The 19937-nt window shown below is 34.2% G+C and overlaps 2 protein-coding genes across 3 annotated transcripts; one reads left to right on the plus strand and one right to left on the minus strand.

The window, feature by feature from the left end:
* Positions 1-930: 930 nt before the first annotated feature.
* On the plus strand, positions 931-5425 carry LOC21398984 (ketohexokinase). Of its 2 annotated transcripts, none has more exons than XM_024162622.1 (13): positions 931-1219; positions 1361-1409; positions 1693-1782; positions 1910-1987; positions 2088-2162; positions 2607-2659; positions 2815-2965; positions 3491-3655; positions 3809-3935; positions 4096-4193; positions 4632-4770; positions 4986-5038; positions 5172-5425. In XM_024162622.1, the coding sequence occupies exons 1-13, from the start codon at positions 1128-1130 to the stop codon at positions 5277-5279; spliced, it is 1278 nt and encodes a 425-aa protein (XP_024018390.1). In that variant the 5' UTR covers positions 931-1127; the 3' UTR covers positions 5280-5425. The 2 variants fall into 2 exon arrangements, with proteins under 2 accessions (XP_024018390.1, XP_024018391.1); XM_024162623.1 differs by having other exon boundaries at positions 933-1219; positions 3545-3655.
* A 64-nt stretch (positions 5426-5489) lies between these two features.
* LOC21398985 (FT-interacting protein 1) lies at positions 5490-8916 on the minus strand. Its single transcript, XM_010093536.2, has one exon. The coding sequence runs from the start codon at positions 8759-8761 to the stop codon at positions 5738-5740; it is 3024 nt and encodes a 1007-aa protein (XP_010091838.1). The 5' UTR covers positions 8762-8916; the 3' UTR covers positions 5490-5737.
* Between the last annotated feature and the right edge of the window lie 11021 nt (positions 8917-19937).

Below are 19937 nucleotides of genomic sequence, written 5' to 3' on the forward strand. Positions count from 1 at the left end.
AGTAATCACTATATGTTTATTAATTATTAAGTATATCTATTTATTAATTATTAATTAATTATTAATTATTTAATATAACTTTATTGATAATTATTAATTGTACTATGTTAATTCCCGCATAATCTAAAAATTAAAGTTGTTTTTGGGTTGTTTCTGATTTTTACTGCAGATTCTTCAAAAAAATTTTAAAAATCACTTTTCATACTTTTTACCAAACACTATTATCAACTTCTAATGACTAAGGCACCGTTTATTTTACCGATTCGAGTTTAGAATTCAAATTTTACCACAATAAAAAACTCTCACAAATAGTCATATTTAATATTTTTACTAGAGTAAAAAGATCTCACATAAAATTACATCTCAATTTAAATTAAAAACTCAAATTAACAAACTAAACAAACCTTAAAAAAGTGATTTTAAAATCTAATAAACATTACCAAACTCATCCTAAATCATATAATGATATCTTAGAAAAAATAAAAAAAGGACACCATATATTATTATAAAATTTAACAAACACGGCATTCGTACCTTGCAATTTAAACTTATAACACCAATAAGAATTAACCAGTGGGTTGACAAGTCACTATCCTGCTTTTCCTTTTCTAATAGGATGATGGGATGATACAAGTCCGCCTCCATTACTCTTACAAGCCGTTGAAATTACCGGTAATTAACTACTAATCATTCTCGAGCCCATGTTTGGAAACAAAAACTCGAAGTCCCCGTTTAATTCGTTATTTTAAATTTTAAATTTAAATTTAAATATAATTTTATATAAAAAAATTTTACTGTAATAAAAAAAATTAAATTTAATTATTTTTAAAAAAAATTTATTATAATAAAATTTAAATTGGTGAAATGAAAAGTTTTTTAATACCTCAAACCGGAACTCACCAAAACCAACTCCGGATAAGGAAACCACCTGGCCGCTTCCAAACAGGAACTCAAAGCAAAGAACCAACCAATCAATGGCCGATGGCTAATCTTACAGACGCTTACAGGAATAGCCACGCCATAGCCAATCGCGAAGCCTTTCGGCTTTTGCCGCCAGCAAGGGCCCAGAAGCTTTCATATCCAACCATTCCCACTTCCTTCTCTCCACGCGCTTTTCCCCGCTCAAAATGCTCTCCCTCCACACGTTTCCGAATGCCACTCTCTGGCATTCCACTTTCTCTTCTTCTTCGACGACTTTTACTCGCCTGGGCTCAACCAGGTCCCCGCTTGGCTTAACTTTTATTTCTTGCTAACCAAGTTTTCTTTTCTTTATTAATATTCTTTCTTTCACTACTGAATTATATATATACAAGTGTTTTCTTGTACGGACTGTCTCAGAGAAGAAAGAGAAAATTTTCAGGGTCAAAATGTCGTCGGAATTGCTTCCAATCCCCGAAAATCGCGTCGTCGTGCGTTCTCTCTTTAGATCTCTCCCTTTGATTTCGGATTAGCGTTTGCATTGCTTTCTTTGCTGTTTAGGCCCGTTTAATTCGTTTATTCGAATTTTTAATTTAATTTGAGAAAAATTATTTAATTTTGTATTATTAGATATGACTTTTTAAAATTTTTTTACTGTATTAAAATTTAAATTTTAAAATTAAAATAGTGAAATGAGTAGGCCTTAGTCTTTCGTTGCTTTAATTTCGCGATTTTATAGAGTGAGTAAATTGGGTGTTGATGGGTGAATAATAGGTCAGCGTCGGTGCGGCGGGGGTGGACTTCTTGGCGGCGGTGGCGGCTTATCCTAAGCCGGACGACAAGATCAGAAGCACCAGCTTGATGGTAATTATTTGCTTTCCGCTACTAATTTTCCGAGAAAAATACAAAAGTCTCTTTCTTGATTTCTATGGTTGATTTTGTTGTAGCAAAATGCTTTGAAGAGTGAATGAAAACATTTGTTGGTTTTTAGGTCCAAGGTGGTGGAAATGCAGGGAATACTTTGACTTGCGCGTCTCGCTTGGGATTAAGTCCAAGGCTAGTTTCAAAGGTTTTTGATTTTTTGTCGCAGATATTCTCCTTAGTTTTATTGCTTTTTTTTTTTTCGTTATTTGGGTTGTTTATTAAAGGATTGGTTTGTGAAATCCTAGGTTGCTGATGATTCACAAGGCAAGACTATACTGAAAGAGCTAGAAGCTGATGGCGTGGATACTTCTTTTCTTGTGGTACATGCTTTTTGGGTTTTTTATTTTGGTACTTTTATAGTAGGAATTACTATTTTTAAATATTGGCAATGCTTGTTTTAACCGTTGGAAGTAAGAGTGCTATTTTCACCTTTTGGTAAGGATTTTTGTTTAACCGTTGGATTCGTTTTTCAATGGTTTGATGTATGAGTAAGAGCAGCTATTCGCTAGGCACTACAAATATTTAATGTGGACACTCACGGATTAAACTATTAAAAAATTAATCCAACGGTTAAAATAGAAGTTGTTATCGGAAGGTAAAATAATAGTTCTTAGAGTAAGAGTTCCCTTTTATTTTAAGATAATGGAAATTGGAAAGAGTTCTTGTTTCTTTTATCTAATAAAGGCAAGAAAAGAGAGAGAGAAGCATTTTGCTGGTCTTTTTTTTATTTTTTATTTTTTTTACTCCCTTAGTTTTATTTCCAGGTTGCTGAGGGCGGTAATTCACCATTTACCTATATCATTGTTGATGACCAAACGTGAGGATGCACCCTTTCTTTCCTCTGTCTATTTTGTTTGTAAATTTCAAAGATGCAGAAGGATTTATCGTGTATATTACTTGTTTATTATTCAATAATAAGTGGGCATCTTGTAACCTCATTGCTCGGTTAATTAATCTAAAATGATATTGCAGTAAAACTCGCACTTGTATTCACACCCCGGGATATCCTCCTATGCAACCTGAGGAGCTTTCCTCGTCAACTTTAGTGTCTCTATTAGATGGTGCAAGAATTGTATACTTTGATGGACGCTGGCATGAAACTGCTTTAGTTGTTGCAAAGGAGGTAATATATCGTCTTCTTGTCATTCTGGTGTTCAAATCATTTTGCATTGTTGTAGTTGATGAATTTTCGACAGTAGTTTGAAAGTTGTATATATATATATATATATATATATAGTATGATGAAGATTGTTTATCACTGTTGTTGTTCCATGACAATTAATTCCAATGGGAAACATCCGGTGAATGATATATCGTACTCATCTTGCCCATGATGATCTTCCATTTTCCTTCCTCTTAAGTTCCTTTTCTCGCTATAAGAAATCTAGTATTTATATTGTTTTTCAAATCATTCGAGTCCTTACATAACATTGATAGCCTAGAATCCTTCAAATGCATCATAGGAAGTATGATACTTCAATAGTATGATAAAATGCTAACTCTATACCATAGCAGGGTGCTATTGGTAACAAATTTTCCTTGCTATAATTTGTTACCATGTTTGCTTAATCATCACTAGTGCTCGATCCAGTCCTACCTATTTATATCCTTCTGAAAGTGAAATTTTTTGAATTTACGGAGAGTGTAGAAAAGGATGAATTCCCGGGAATATCACAGCATCAATGGGCTTCTTCTTCTGCAGGCAATTAGGAAGAATATACCTATTCTTGTTGAAGCAGAAAGAGTAAGAGAAGGGCAGGATGATCTTCTGGAATTGGCTGATTATGCTGTTTGCTCAGCAAAATTCCCACTGGCAAGTAGAATTAATTCTGATAATTTTCTTTTTCAACTTATCCATATGATCTAGTTCTTCGTATCTTTTTGTATCTTCAGTTTTGCAATTTCCAAAAGAACATTTGCGGAGTTTAATATCACAGGAAATTGAAATGGATTTCTTGTGTTACAGGCATGGACAGGAGCACCTTCTGTTCCAAGTGCACTGGTTTCCATGCTTTTGAGATTGCCAAAACTGAAATTTGTGATTGTGACTCTAGGAGAAGATGGATGCCTAATGCTTGAGAGAAGTGTAGAAGGTAAGTGTTGTTCTTTTTTTTTTCTTTTTCTTTTTTTTTCCGAGTAGGAATATTATATGAAGCCTTCTTAATAGCTGTGGCTAGAAATCATGTGACCGTAGTCTATATCATTTGCCGTTTAAAAAACATACAGGTTTTGATTAAACTCTGTTTCTGGCAGAGCATCCCCAGGAAGAGGAAATTGATGTAGACAGGTTACTAGAATTGTTGAAGCAGAAAAAGGATGACCAGCCAACCTTCCCGACTTACATTTCATCGGTGATTCACTTTTATTCAACTCAGAGCAGACTTTTTTCCCTCCCCTTGAATTTTTTTTTTTTTTTCATATTAATATTTTGTTTTTTTATATATATAAAAAAGAGTTGAATTTTTGTGTCACGAGATCACGGATTGATCATCCAAGTTTTAAGCTATCAATTTAGATAGTTGGAGCTTTGCTCGATGAATTATTAGACTTGGCGTGTATGGTTGATCACTTGGTAAAACTCTTAAGCAAGCCCTTAGGCTAGAAGCAAAATGGTTCGTCGGTCGTTATTATGATGTTTGTATGACTGGGATCTTAACCCCCCAAAAGTTATTGAACAACATTAGTGATGTTGGCAGTTAAACATAACCACACAGAACATGAAGTAATCAATGTTTGCAAATGAAGTAGATTTATTACTTTCCACTAATAACCTTCCTTTCAATCCTCAGTCAGTGGCAAAATTAAGAGCTAATGGGATCGGAACAGTGACTGGGAGGCTGCTTGTGGGAACGGCTGAGAAGATTCCACCCTCAGAAGTCATTGATTCAACCGGTGCTGGTGATGCATTCATCGGAGCAGTTCTATATTGTATGTTGAACATTTCAACTTCATATCTTCCACTGTCTTTCTGCATTATGAGCACAATTTCTTCCTTTCAATTGCTTTTTCTGCTTGCGATCATATTTTCAGAAGACTCTCTTCTGATCATTAAACAGCACAGGGAGGTTCATACATTAATCTGAATCTATTTCGGTTATCTTCAAATGATATAAAAAGATCAACATTTTTTGTTTCACTTTTAGCTATCTGCGCCAACATGCCAGTGGAGAAAATGTTGCCTTTCGCTGCTCTAGTGGTAAGTTTAATTTTTTTGTGTCCATTTGGCGATTAACCAGAAAGTTACAAAGATGGTATTTGGATGGTAACTAACAAAGTTTATCAAATATCCATTCTTGATTACATTGTTTTCATATGATTGTTTATTGCAGGCAGCTGCTTGCTGTAGAGCCATGGGAGCTCGGAGCGGACTTCCTCAACGCACCGATCCACGCCTCGCATCATTTTTATCCCGAGGCGACCCATCATTGGTGAAGTGAATAACTAAGAAACGTGGACCTCACTGCTGACGGTGCTTTTATACTGAAATAAAAACAATTCAGCTTCAGCTTTAGCAATTTGTTTTACCATATTTATATGTACGAGTTATTTTAGATATATTGAAATAAAAATAATCTTTTTTGTATTTTTCTTCTTAATAGCATGCGATAGAGATGGTAGAGCCATTTCCCACGCGACGTTGTGAAATTTTCTTCTATGATTAAAAAACCCTCGCATTTAATTACCATCAGAGTACCAATGGACAGAAACAGATAACAGTTAAAAACATAATGGTATTTTTCTAGATACACAGATTGGTCCTACATAATTCGTAAATAGTTCCGCTAGACAGCAACACAGCTACACGATTCAGGGGAAAACAGCATCCAACAAACAAAAAACAAAATGTTTCTTTTTCCGAATCCTAACTAGTCAAAACATTTCAAATCCATTCTTCCTACAACAAGCTATCTGCCCTTGTGGGCAGCCTTTTGAAGAAACTCAAAGCACGAGAGGGCAACTTGCTCCTGAACCTCGGAGGCCTAAGCACGTACAATCCCCACAAAGCCACCACAACTCTAATAGGCACTGCATAGAAACCAACAGCAGCAACCAAGCAAAATATCACAAACAAGAAACTCGCCCTCGGGTCTCGCCAGCTTATCAGCGCCTGAAAACGCTCCCCTTGTGAAGCCATATCTCCAACAACAGTCTGAATCCTCCCGGCCACGCTCCTCAGCCGATCGTACCTCATCCGAACAACATCCGCAATCCTACTAGTGGGGAAGGAATCGAATTCCTCATCGAGCTCATCAGGGTAAACGCTCTCTGCATGAGACAGGCGGGTGTCCATGTGGGGAGGGTAGCGGGGCCGGGACCGGTACCTCCACAGCCCAATAAACGCCATGTAGAGCAACACGGCGGGGATAATGAGCTCAGGGAAAGCAACAAGCAACAGGAAAAACGCCATGAACAAGGCTGAGTAAACCGGCTTGTGCCAATTGCGCATTGACTCAATCCAACGCCCTATAGCCATAAATCCAGACAGCACATTCATGAGGCGAAAGAAATTAGCCTTGCTCCTCCTCATGCTCCACATGTGGGAGTCATGGTCAAGCATGTACTCGACTACTTCCCGCCCGAGTGGGGGCTCCGCCCGGCTGAGCCGCGACGCCACCACGTTCATCGCCTGGTACCTCAAGCTCTCCAACTGGTTCACGCTCAAGGGATTCACGTAATGCATCTTGGGCAGCATCGGCATTGTGTACATGTGAAGCATGTTGGTCATATTGGTGCAGGAGAATCTAACCGCCAGGTGAAGCTCCCCCATTTTCTTCACCCCTGATGTATGCAACATCAGAAGCGGGTACGAGTGAGTGTAAACCCGATCGGTCTCGAGCGTCGACAGCCTTATCCTCACTTTCCCGATCCGCGAATCGCGGCCACCGGTGTTACTAGCCATGTTCTTATCAATCCTAGAATTATCGAACACCCCAACCGTTACCACCGTGCAAGGATCATACACTTCCCAAGTGTATTGCTCGTTCCATTTGGGCGACAAACTATCTACAACAGTCCTTGTTCGAACCCATTTCTGGCCGTATTTCGCGATGCAATACGAGTCCGTCGAGCCGCCTTTCCCTTCCTTGATCTTCACCGGCACAAGGCCCGTCGCCCCCAAAATCCCCATTTCCAAAACACCAATATGGGGCTTCCACAAACGCTTCTCAGTGGGCCTAACGTCGCTGCTATATATAGTGGCTTCATCAAGCACGTGGTAACCTCCGTCAAGAGAAACCCGGAGATGAATTCTCGACCCGAATCTCGCCACCATTTTCGACTCCCCCGCATTGCCAAAGTGGCTGTTGTCAAGGTTAAACCACCTCGAAACGACGGGCTTCTCGTCGTTCCTCTTCTCGATCGCCGTCACCGGAAGAATCACTCTCCCGACAACCTCATCCCTCCCGGGGCCAACCCGATCTTCAACCGAAACGAACAAGTAATCCTCAAAAGGCTCAGCAACAACAAACATCATCTCTTCAATCCAGTAAGGATTGGAGAGGCTTCTGGTCGGGCTAGGCTGCGCAATTCTCGTCTTGAGAACTTGATTCCCCACCTGGGCTTTCACTGAAAGCTCCGGAAACCTCATCAAGCCCGAGCCTTTCTCGCCGGGAACGATGTCCTGCGCTTCGAGAATCGACACTCTCAAGTACCAGAGCTTGGGGGACAAGTAAACCTTGGACTTGATCGAAGAAAGCCCGTCGAAATGCACGTTCGCCGCCTTCGAATGCCACGCCTCGGCGAAGGCCTCGTCGGCCTGAGTCCCAAACCAAACCGACAACATCACTTCCCCAGCTTTAGACCTGTCCCCTTTCTTATCCTCCATTCTGTACCACTGCGGAGCCAGCTGACTATCCGGCGGAACCCTCCTCGGAACCTCGTTCAAATCGAACCAAACACGTCCCAAAACCTCGTCTTTGTTGCTCTCCTTAACAAATATCTCCGCCATTGACGACTGTATGCAATCCTTAGAAAACGCGAAAACTTGATCCCACTCCACATTGTTCAAACCAACTCTCTTCGTCACCCCTCTGTAGTTCCCAAGCTTAACCTCCGCCACCAACTCCGCGCCGCCGAACAGCGAGATTTCCCGAGCTTTCAGCACTCTAACATAAAGATACTGCATTTGTTCGACGAGGTCGTAGGTCGAGCTTGTCTTGTCCTTCTGAAGCGACTCTCCGCCGAGCAGAGGCCGAGTCTCCTTAAGCGAGAACTCGCTCGACCCATGTGAGTACACGCCACCGGCGGCGGCTCCGGCTGCGGCGACGGGAATGACCGGAGCCGGTCCGGTTGTTATAACAACAGGTTTCATGATCTCTCGAGGGACGTTCGGCTCCACCGGCTTCGACAAACTTTGATGACCTTGCTGTGAAGCCTTGTTCTCTTGCATAATCTGCTGCTGCGTCGCCATGGCCGAGCTCGGGCCTTGCAGAGCTTTCTTATTCTTCTTCGAAAACCCATTGGAGGACAGTACTACTGTTTCATTAGCTCCGACAATATCCTTAACCTCCACTCTGGTGGAGACGTAAAGCTTTAAGGTTATCTCTCCTCTGATGTGGGAAAACAAGCTCCGTTTATCGAGCGTGTGGAGCTGAGGAACCTCTTCGCCTTCCTTGGCAATGCTGGAACCGGAGACCCTGACTTTGCCGAGGAAGTTTCTGCTGTTGCTCGATCTTCTCTCGTTGAAGACGTTGATCTCTATTGTCCGGTAAGGAAGGTCGGCGACGTCCTTGACATGGAAAACGAGCTTCTCGCTCCAAACTGGGTTCAAGTCCTTGTATTTCACCTGGGTTCTTAGCCTCTGGTTCTCGAACTCCACTTCTACGAACGGAGAAGACGAGCCTTCGCCGTCTTTGGGCATCAGGTTGTGAGCCGCCACAACTTCCACTACTAGCTTTTCTTTGCTGTTGTTGCTGGTCATGGTTTTTATTTTCTGGTTTTGCAGAGGAAAATGAAGAGAGAATGTAGAAGAAGAAAGGAGAGGGAAGTGAAAGAGACGATGAAGAGGGACTGAGATTTTTTGAGAAGGAAATGACACTGTAACGAGAGAATAACAAATGACAAAGGTGGTATGGCGGGGGGGGGGGCAAGAAGGAGAGAGAGAGAGAGAGAGAACTACTGTTTTGTGTTAATAAGCAGAAGGAAGAGCGTGAAGCAGAGTTACATTGAACAAATGCGGGTAAAAAATAAAAATAAAATCCAAAATCCTCCACTTTCTAATTTCAGTGCGTGATAGCAACGCACCAATCAAATTGCTTTGCTTAAGTGAAGACGTCATAGAGTGGATACTGTGGAGCCCACTGGAAACGTTGTTGTAAGCCTATAGCCCACAATATGCTTTAACCAAATCGTACGTTGGAAGGTCAACGCAATTATAAGTGTTGTTCTTATAAGGCCACATATGACTAGATTTGGTAAATCATTATGCATTGCATCCAAGCATAGGAATAGAAAAATCTCATTAGTTTATTCCAATTATGGATATATTTGATTCACAGCTCAAGTTAAAAATTTTAACTGTGCATGTGAGATAAAACATAATAATAAAAAAATTAAATTTTAATTTTTGTGATAAAAAATACTATAATAATAAAATTTAAGTTGTCACTTGATTATAAAATAAACTGATGTTTAGAAATCTTCTTATACTTCATAATTCGTGTTTTTTTAATTATCTTCCAATTATAGAAACAACTTGACCAACAAATCTACTCATCATAAATTCTAAACTCTAATTTCTTACCCAACCATACCCTTTGGTGATCTTGCTTTAAATTTGGATTTTTTTTTGTTTTTTTATTGTGGCAGTGAAGTACCCGTCAAAAAAGTAATTTATATCATAAATAGACAAATCTCAGAAATTTCATTTTCCTAAAAGAAAAAACACACAGCTGTCAACGACAGCCATTTAGCCAAAAGAAATAAAAATTAAAAAAAATACCATCCAAACAGAGAACTCTTCAAAAGCTGACATTAACACTGCTTTCATCAAAATTCTTTAATGGTACTTATAAGCTTTCTCTCACTTTATAAATTTGAGTTTTTAATTTATGTTAGGATGTAATATTTTTAAAAATATTTAATTATAATAAAAAATTAAATGTGATATTTTTTAAAAAATTTTAATTATAAAAATTAAAAATTAAAAATTTAAATTAATAAAATAAATAAAATCTAATTTTTTTCAAAGAATTTTTACTTAAGAAAAGTGCGTGCAACGCACGCGTTGAAGGGTCAGCACGAATGGAGATTGGAGGGACAGAAACGACGCTTTAGAGAGCGAGCGTGCCGAGAATGGAGAATCTCATTTATCTTAGAAGGAAAAAAAAAAGAAAAGAAAAACTAATATTATAGAGAGAGATAGACGGAGAGAAGACTGTAATCTCGAAGTCCGAGGTTTTGGAACTAAAATTTGTCCTTTCGTTTTTTTTTTAATTTTCTATATTTAATATTGTTTTTCTTTTTGTTTTTTTTAGCAAAATATATTGTTTTTTTGTTTGTTGTTGCTTTTTTTGAGAATGTTTGCTCTGTCGCAGTTTCGAGGCGCGTGTAACACGGTCCCCGTAGTTTTGTAACTGTTGTAACCAGCGTGACTGTCATGAGGGTCCCACCTTAATTTTCTTTTAACTGGTAACTTTGCTTTCTCATTTGTCTACCCTGATTGACTCGGTTTTTTTTTTTTTTTTAAGAATTACTTGTGACCTTTTTTCTTTTTTATGTTCTTTTTTTTTTTTTTTAATAAATCGCTTGACTCTTGTAAACTTGTTGAGTCACCATTTAGGTCCCGTTCACTTCGCTGATTTGAATTTAGAATTCGAGTTTTTCTACAGTAAAAAGCTCTCACAAACAATCACATCTAACTTTTTTGCTACAGTAAAAAGCTCTCACATAAAATCACATCTCAACTCAAATTCTAAACTCGAATCAGCGAAGTGAACGAGGAACTTTGATATTATTATTATTGATTGAGAGTCTCAAAAATTATAAATACCAAGGATTTGTACATTATATAGTCATTGTGTTTTCTATAACTTTGGTCTTGGTTGTCACAGATACTTAATTATTCATAGTTATGGAGATGAATTTTAGGTTTAAATTTTTTCTTGTGCAGGATCCTTTATTAAAGACAAATACAAAACATATTAGTCAAGAAAAAAAATTATTATAATATAAAAGAAGAAACTCAGCATTTTAGAGGATAACAAATTGTCCGACTCAAGGGTAAACTGTCTTTTTATTTACATATTTTTTAATATGCTACTGCGTGGGGCTATGATCTCGTGACAAAAAAAATAACAAAATAAAAAAATCCACTTTTCACTTGAGAAATGTTTATTCAAAGAGCATCACATGTAAAAGTACAATATGAATCGATGAATGTGTAACTATTGGGATGGCTTATGAACCAAAATCTAGGATGAGGAAGACTTATTAGAGCATTTTCAATATAATGCTATAATTAATATGTTAATTATAAATTTAGAATTAATTTCAAAAATTTCATTCGAACTATGATTCTTGCAACACTTTGCCCTTCGAATTTTAAAAAGTAACATTCGTTCTCCCTGAATTTTATTTCGTTAACAAGTTTTATCCTTCTATTACAATGAGTAACGAAAATCATCATGTGTCGAGTACATGAACCATCTGAATAAGGTATTATTGTAAGGAGATTAGATGAGATCAATACGAGTAAACTTTTCTCATACTTTTCTACAATTTCCCCTTCTCTTTGTAAGGCTTAACGAGCACCCGAAAATCACAAATAAAATGTGGGTTTCTTTTAGCCAAAATGAGCTTCATAGTCTATGGATACACAAAGGTAACAAGCCCAATCGTCTGCTTTTGCTAATATGGGATTCTCACATCTTGAACAGGTTCATAGATGCTTCAACCCATAATTAACGTCCTTAGACGACCCGAAATATACGCTTGTCGGAGAGAATATTTCTCCGACGATATTTTCATTTATAGAATTGTATAAAGAAGACCCATAATTGTCGCCGATGTTGTTGTTCAAAACACTGGCATAAGAAAGCAGAGGACTTAGAAATGAGTTGGGCCTGGAAATGGGGTTAAAAGAAGAAAAAGAAAATGATAATGATGATTTAGGGAGAATAGTCAAGTGGAGTTTTCTATAAAAATAAGAAATTATCTAATCAATTGCAAGATGGCAAATTGTTCATATGCTATACTTTGTGGTAAATTTATCACTAAGTATAACATATGAGAAATTTGACATTTGATTTCTATTAGTTGAAATGTTTATTTTTTCATGTAATTAATGTAATTTTTGCATTTTTTTTATTTATTTTAAACATAAAAGTTTACTTTTACAAATTTCAAAACTTAATGGGCTTGTTTGGTTCAATAATTAAAAACTGTAGAGATTTTAACATTTTTTGTTAGAACTGTAGAATCTGAATTGTGGTGATTCAAACTGTGATATAAATTGTTGTTTGGGTATGCAAATAAATTATAATTTAAATTAGGAATAAAATCTGAACTGTGTTTGGATAAAATGTTTAAAACGGTCATTAGAGTTTTGTAACAAATCTTATAAAACCTCATTATAAATGATATTAGAAAATATGCAATATAAGTAGGGATTTGTTCATCTCTTCATTATGAACACATCTATGTAGTTCACTGATTTGAGTTTTTAATTTAAGTTGAGATGTGACTTTATGTTAGAGTTTTTTAACTGTAGCAAGAGAGGTAGATATAACTGTTTCTGATAGTTTGTTACTGTAGCAAAACTCGAATCGGTGAAATAAACGGAGCCAAAAAATTAATCCCAATCAAAATTAAAATGAAAAAGTTATGATATTTTTAAGAATTAAATTGAAGAGAGAACAAAAATAAAATATGAAACTATTAGACTGTTGACAACAATTTAGATTGTTAAAATTTAGGAGGAGATGAATTCTAAACTCAACCATTTGAGTTGTTCTTGAACTATTGTTAATAGTTTGAATTGTCCTTGACTTTTCCTTTCCAATCCAAAACACCAATTTGAATCCTAAATTAAAATTTGAATCATAAATAAAAGTTTGAGTTGTTGAAATAAATAGGGGCAATAATTATTAAAAAAAGTAAATTTAATATTTTAAATAACAATTATGTATTAAAAAAATAACATTTTATATTATTTTTAAATAATAAATATACAATTAATATTAATATTTACATTGAATATGAAAGTAGGTTCCACGTGTACTAGAAAAGTGAGAGTTCAATTATCCAAAAGGAAAACTGTTTAAACGTCCTCGATTGGTTTGGATTAGTTGCTACTCTGCTACTTGGTGTTGTCCTGCATTTTGCCCTTTTCCTTGGTTCTTTAATATAAAAACAGTTTTTAACCGTTCTACTATTCACATGCCTGACATTGCAATGTCGTGTTAGAAGTGAGTAATTCCTGACAAGCAAAAAAAAGTGAGTAATTCTATGCAGACCATTGAAACCATAGTAAATAAAAAAATAATAAAGTAAAAAATTTTAGAGAGAGAATTTAATAATAGAACCGTTAATTTTACTTATTTAAATTTTTAATTTGAGTTGAGATGTGATTTTATATGAAAATTTTTTATTATAATAAAAAAAATAAATATGACTGTTTCTGAAAATTTTTTACTGTAACAAAATTTATTAAATTTTAAATTCGAATCGATAAAATGAATAAAATTTTAGACTTGTAAGCGCTCTACTGTTGAAATGCCAATTTTACCTTGCTAGTCCGGTTATGTGAGGCTAATGGCCGGGTCGGACCAAATCCTTCCAGATTCAATATGATATTAGGTTGGAGCATAGAAACTTGTCATGATTGATAGGATGCAAGTCCAGAGGTATTTTCCCGAGCATGACTATAGTGTCATTTTAAGCTTTACTAGTTGAGGCCACATACCATGCAAGGATAATTTTGTAAGTTCTAAATTTTAATTATTGTGTTATTATTAAAGAAGCAAATAAAAAAGGAAGTGAAACCAAAGGAAAAAAAAAACGTAAAAAACAAGAATGTATAATTGTAAAAAAAAATCATATGATTAAATAAATAGTGAGGAGAAAATACGAGAGACCAAAAAAATTGTTAGAGTACGGTAATCTAAATTCTATTTGATCCGGCCCAAAAAACTTACAGTGCGACATATGTGATGGAGTTTTAATTATGAAATATTTGTAAGAGTCCGTAGTATGGACATGTTTTGTTAATAATTTTCAAAAAAAAAATAAGGGACTAAAATAATACTAAAATTAAATAAGAGTAAGAGAAAAGAACAAAAATTAGAGGCTAAACAAATAAATAAAATAAAAAGGGGACCAACAACAAGCAAGAAGAAGAGAAACCCAAAAAAAAAATTTTAAAAAATGTTTTTTTGAAAAAAAAAAAATTGGGACGAGATGTTTCGTCCCATGGAAAACGAAACCAGGCGCACAGTGTGCCTTTTAAGTATTGTATAGATATGATTAGCAAAAAATATATATATTGTATAGATATAAGAGTAATTCTATTTCTCTGCACAGAACTAGCAGTCATTACAATTTTGATCCAACATGGATACCAATCTTCAGACACACATCCTTTCATTTTTTTTAAAGTTTTTTTATTGGGTTGAATGCTCGAAAGTGTTTGACAGACATAAGGTTCCTGACAATGGCGGAACCAGACTTTTATTTTAATAGAGGAATATGCTAAGTTTTTATTTTAAAATAATAAAAAAAATGTGAAATTCAGTGAGAACATATATGAAAAAAATTATATTTTAACAGGACAAAATAAGAAAATCACCAAAATTTAAAATGTTATTTTAAAAACATTTTGAACTTGTGCATAAACAGAACTTGTGCATGTAATCAGGGACTATAATTGAAAATGTAAATATCAGAGAAAGAAAATAAGTAATAAAGACACTGCGTTCCACACCACCTAATAAAAAAAAAAGGTTTCACAATATAAGATTTGTATATGAATTTTGATTAAATATGGCGCTTCCAAAATGTTCTCTTTCTAAGAAAAAAAAATAGAAAGAGGTAATTTAAAGTTGGTATCTTGTCTTATTGTGATATCATCTTTTAATATTTTGTATTTTTAATAATTTTAAATTGATATCTCAACATTTTAAAATTCAATTTTTGATATTATGGGGTCGTGTTTATGGGACATGAAGGGTTTAATTTATTTAATTTATTTAATAATTCCTTATCTGGTTGTCTTGAATTTAATAAAGAATAAATTTGGGTGAATTAAATTATAAATGATTAAAAAAAACCAAATTCGACATTTCATATTTTAAAGAACGACCTCAAGAGTACCAAAAACTGACACCTTAAAAAGGTAGAGATACTAATTTAAGATTATTAAAAAAATATGGTACTAAAAAACAATCTTACTATAATATTGGGATAGTAAATTGAGGTCCCGTTTATTTCGCTGATTTAAGTTTAGAATTTTAGTTTTACTACAGTAAAAAGTTCTCACAAACAATTACATCTAACTTTTTTGTTACAGTAAAAAGTTTTCAAATAAAATCACATCTTAACTCAAATTAAAAATTCAAATTAACGAACTAAACTAAACGGACCTGAAATTATCTCAAAAAGAAAACAATAGTCTGTTGTCTTGTTGGTGACACTTGCATATGGAAACTGGCAAGTTTGAATCCACAGTGCTTACAAGGCAAACGTGAGTGAGTTGGAATAGTAGGTGTGTAGTGTAGGGGGGTAGTAGGGCTAAAGGCAAAGCTTTGGCTGTAAACTCAGTAGCCAAATCAAATAACAAAAAGAGACAAAAAAAAAAAAAAAGAAGAGAAAAGCTTGTATTGTAAACGTCCCTAAAAGGATGATGTCTGACGATGGGATGGATTTGTATGTTTCAATGTCTCGGCATTGCAGCGCACAACCTAAAAAAGCATGTCTCATTCTTGCCTGCATAACCATTTTTCCGTTTTAGACCCATCAAACTCCAAGACAAACTTTTCCCCTTAAAAAAACAACCAAACAATTTTTTCTTTTTTTCACTCTTCCATGGTCACCCGCTTTCACAAAGTGCCACCGCGACCGGCCATTTGCTTTATGCCATGTGTTCAGAAGGGCATTTTGGTATGTGGGTTATCTATACTTTTTGCTTACTTGGGGCAGATATCAGTTTGCTTTTCTGTGAAAGCGCGCAGCAAAGGAACAAAAAAGCACGGCTGTGTCTGCACATTAGCACAAGAAAAGCAGTCATCTGTAACTTTGGACTTTGATGACGGGTCATTGGGCCTAAGCGCTCTTATCTCTTCTGTTTCTTTCTTTTATTGAACACCTTACACCTCTTTTCTTACCGTGTAGTTGCACGTTAGATATTAGTCAGTTTTTTGAATTATTTAAGAAATAGTAAAATTAAAATTAATGATGTTACGTTTTATACTACTAGGAAACAACTGCACGTGCATTTACGTTTGGGAATTTTTTAATTGATTTTTAGTTAAATTGGGATTAAATAGTGAGGACTAATTAAATAGTAAGTCATGTTTAGTAGCTTATATTGTATTGTATAAGGTGTATTGTATTGTGTTTTATTATCATAATACAATGCAATATTTTGTGTCATATTGTATTATATAAGAGGTCAACATATAAATTTTAAATAATTTTGGGGTCAAATGTAATTTTTAAAAAGTTTTTGGGGTCGCAGTATAATTTTTCAAAAGTTTTAGTATCAAAATGAAATTTTATAAAATTTTTAGTGTCAAAGTGTAATTTTGAAAAGTTTTGGGATCAAAATGTAATTTTGTAAAAATTTTGAGGCCAAAATATAATTTTTTAAAAAAAATAATAAATTTGCATTGTGCCTCTCAAATTTTTGACAATTATAGGCTCTCCCTATGTCGGCCCAACTCCGACCCCTAGTCGTGCCCTAACTCGACATGAATCACTTATCAATTATAAAAAATGTAATACAATACGCTAAAATTTAATAATACGACATATATCATATTAATTAATTATCCGTATTAATTTATACAATATGATAATCGTACTAAACATTATTATTATATAATACAATATTCTAATACGGTCAAAACTTTAAAATAAAAATATATGACTGCTTCTTACAACAGTTGAAGCCTAAATATATGCATTTAATTATATAGTATGAATGATACCGTGGTAGACAATTATTTTATTTACCCTGCTATTCCTTTGTAGAGCAAAACAAAAATAATTTGTCAATTAACAAATTATTAAAATCAAATTTATGAGATGACGCAATAATTTGAGAAAACCTTGGAAGAAAAACCACGAAAACCCCATATTATTAGTTTAATTCAATAATCATTATTCTTAAATTTTTATGCATAGGAAAGTGTATCGTATATACATTAGTTAATAGCAATGTATGTCATTAACACTCAAAAAGCAAGACTTTTCTTTAGTTTGGGCTTTTATGTTGTGCGGATAAGATTGTTCCCCGTATTTTTGATGAATTTATGGCCCGTTCTTTTATTTTTTTTGAGTTAGGTAATTTGAGTGTAGATTTTGAGTTATAATTTGAGTTGAAATTGTAATTTGAGTTTGTATTTAATTGTGTACATTTGAGTTATGGTTTGAGATATGAATCTTTTTGAGTTTATGTTTGAGTGTGTCAAAACTTAAATTCGTATTTAGATAGTATTTTAATAAAAACTTAATGCTGATGAAAAATTTTAATAGGGTATATGGGTGGAGTTTTATTCGTCTTTTCGTTGTCAACGCATAGAAAAAAAATCATCTCAATCAGAATTAAAACGAAAAAGTTATAACATTTTTAAGAATAAAAAAAATATTGTTCATTAATTTGAGTTCGAGTTTCTAAACTCGAGTTGAAGGGAAAATTTGAACTCAAATTTTAATCTTAAACTTAAGTTTAAATTAAAAAAAATATGAACTTAAATAAAATTATAACTCAAATTACTTTTTTTAAGTTTTTAATTAAAAAATGAGGTTACCGAATAATCCCATAATATTCTGTGTGGAGTGGCCGGAGTCGCTAGCAACTATTCAACAATGGCTATCATAGTTAAAAGAATAATATTTATTTTGATGTTTTAAAAGAATTGTGGGTCCTAGCAGCTTTTTTAACTATTTAATTAATGTTTTAAAATATTAAGGGGTCCCACTAAAAACCCAAATTACACGTTGACTGAGGAGTTCAGAAATGAACGAGGCCTTAATTCGTTAATTTAAATTTTTAATTTGAGTTAAGATGTGATTTTATATAAATTTTTTTATTATAGTAACAAATTAAATATAATTATTTTTAAAAGTTTTTTGACTGTAATAAAACTTAAATTCTAAACTCGAATGAGCGAAATAAATAGAGCCTTAGGGATTGTTCTTTTAGAATTTAACTTGAGTATAATTCTTAATTTGAATTTGAGTTATAATTTGAATTGAAGTTATAACTTGAGTTTGTGTTTAGTTGTGTACATTTGAATTATGGTTTGAGATAAGAATCTTTTTGAGTTTGTGTTTGAGTGAGTCAAAACTTAAATTTGTATTTAGATAGTATTTTAATAAAAACTCAATACTGATGGAAAATTTTAATAGGATATATGGGTGGTTTTATTAGTCTTTTCGTTGTCAACACATAGAAAAAAAATCATCTCAATAAGAATTAAAACGAAAAAGTTATAGTATTTTTAAGAATAGAAAAAACACTGTTCATTAATTTTAGTTCGAGTTTTCGAACTCGAGTTAAAGGGAAAACTTGAACTCGAGTTATAGTCCCAAACTGAGGGGACGTTTGGTTCATAGATTCAGAATCATGATTCAGACTCATTCTCATTTTACGTGTGTTTTTTGTGAGAGAAAATACTGTAACGAACTACGAATCATGATTTGAATCGTGACACAAATTCTCCTTCTAAACGTCCCCTCAAATTTAAACTCAAGTTCAAATTTAAAAGAACATAAATTCAAATAAAATTATAATTTAAATTACATTTTTTTAAAATTTTTCACCTAAAAAAAAAGCCCTTAATTATCTCTACGGCTATTCCTCCACTTAAAATTTTGACACCTTAATAAAAATTTACAGATCAACTCTCCTTAAAACCTTCCTAAACGGCGTTAACGAAACGGAAACAAAAAGAGTGTTTCCATTAACTTTTGGTAGACAACTGTCCCATTTAGCTATTAACGTCATTTCTCTGATGATGGGTTCGCCTTTTTTTTTTAACTTCGATGAAATTTTTTTTTTTTAAAATAAAATGAAGGAATTCAAAAAAAAAAAAAAATTTTCAAGTCTTCTTTCTTGCTCACAACCTCTTCAAGATCAAAAGTCCAACTCCAAAGTTCAATCTCCGCACCAGTTCTTCTTCCATTTCATCCAAAAGTTGGACCTCAAACATCCTCGATTTGTCGTCAGCCAAAACGATTAAAAGGAGGCTTCGAAACTTTGTGGGTCCAACCGATTTTCTCTCGCTTATTGAGGAATCTCGAACAAACTCGGTTTCTATGGAGACTATGGAACCTATTTCAAAAATGATGTCTTCGTGGGTTATTGAACTCTGTTTCGGCTGAAAGAGCTTTTCCTAGATAAAATTTAAGCATGAATATATGTGGCTCAATTGACAAGAGAACATGAATCAAAGTTTGGTGGAAGAGTTTCTGTTCAGTATTTTTCTTTGTTCTTTTTTTAATGGTGGGTGAGAACTTTCTGTAACTGGTTACTGTTAATATGCGTAAAATTTTCTTAAGGTGTCAAAACTTTAGTGGAGGGACAGCTTAGGGGACAACCAAACGAGATAGCAGATCTCAACTTGTAAACTGAGAGGGGGAGAATCAAATTGTGGGTCCCATCACTTTTTTCAACCAATATTTATCTCGTTCACTTCACTGATTCGAGTTTAAAATTTGAGTTTTTTTACAGTAAAAAGCTCTCACAAACAATCACATCTAATTTTTTTACTACAGTAAAAAACTTTCACATAAAATCACATCTCAACTCAAATTCTAAACTCGAATTAATAAAGTGAACGAGACTTTTGATTGTGAATGGGTCCCACCACTTTTTTTATAATTAGCTAATGTCAAAATAAGGGAAGTAAAACAAATGGAAAAATAAATGCATAATA

This window comes from Morus notabilis, unplaced genomic scaffold (genome assembly GCF_000414095.1).
Source record: "Morus notabilis unplaced genomic scaffold, ASM41409v2 Scaffold602, whole genome shotgun sequence".
Taxonomy (NCBI): Eukaryota; Viridiplantae; Streptophyta; class Magnoliopsida; order Rosales; family Moraceae; genus Morus; species Morus notabilis.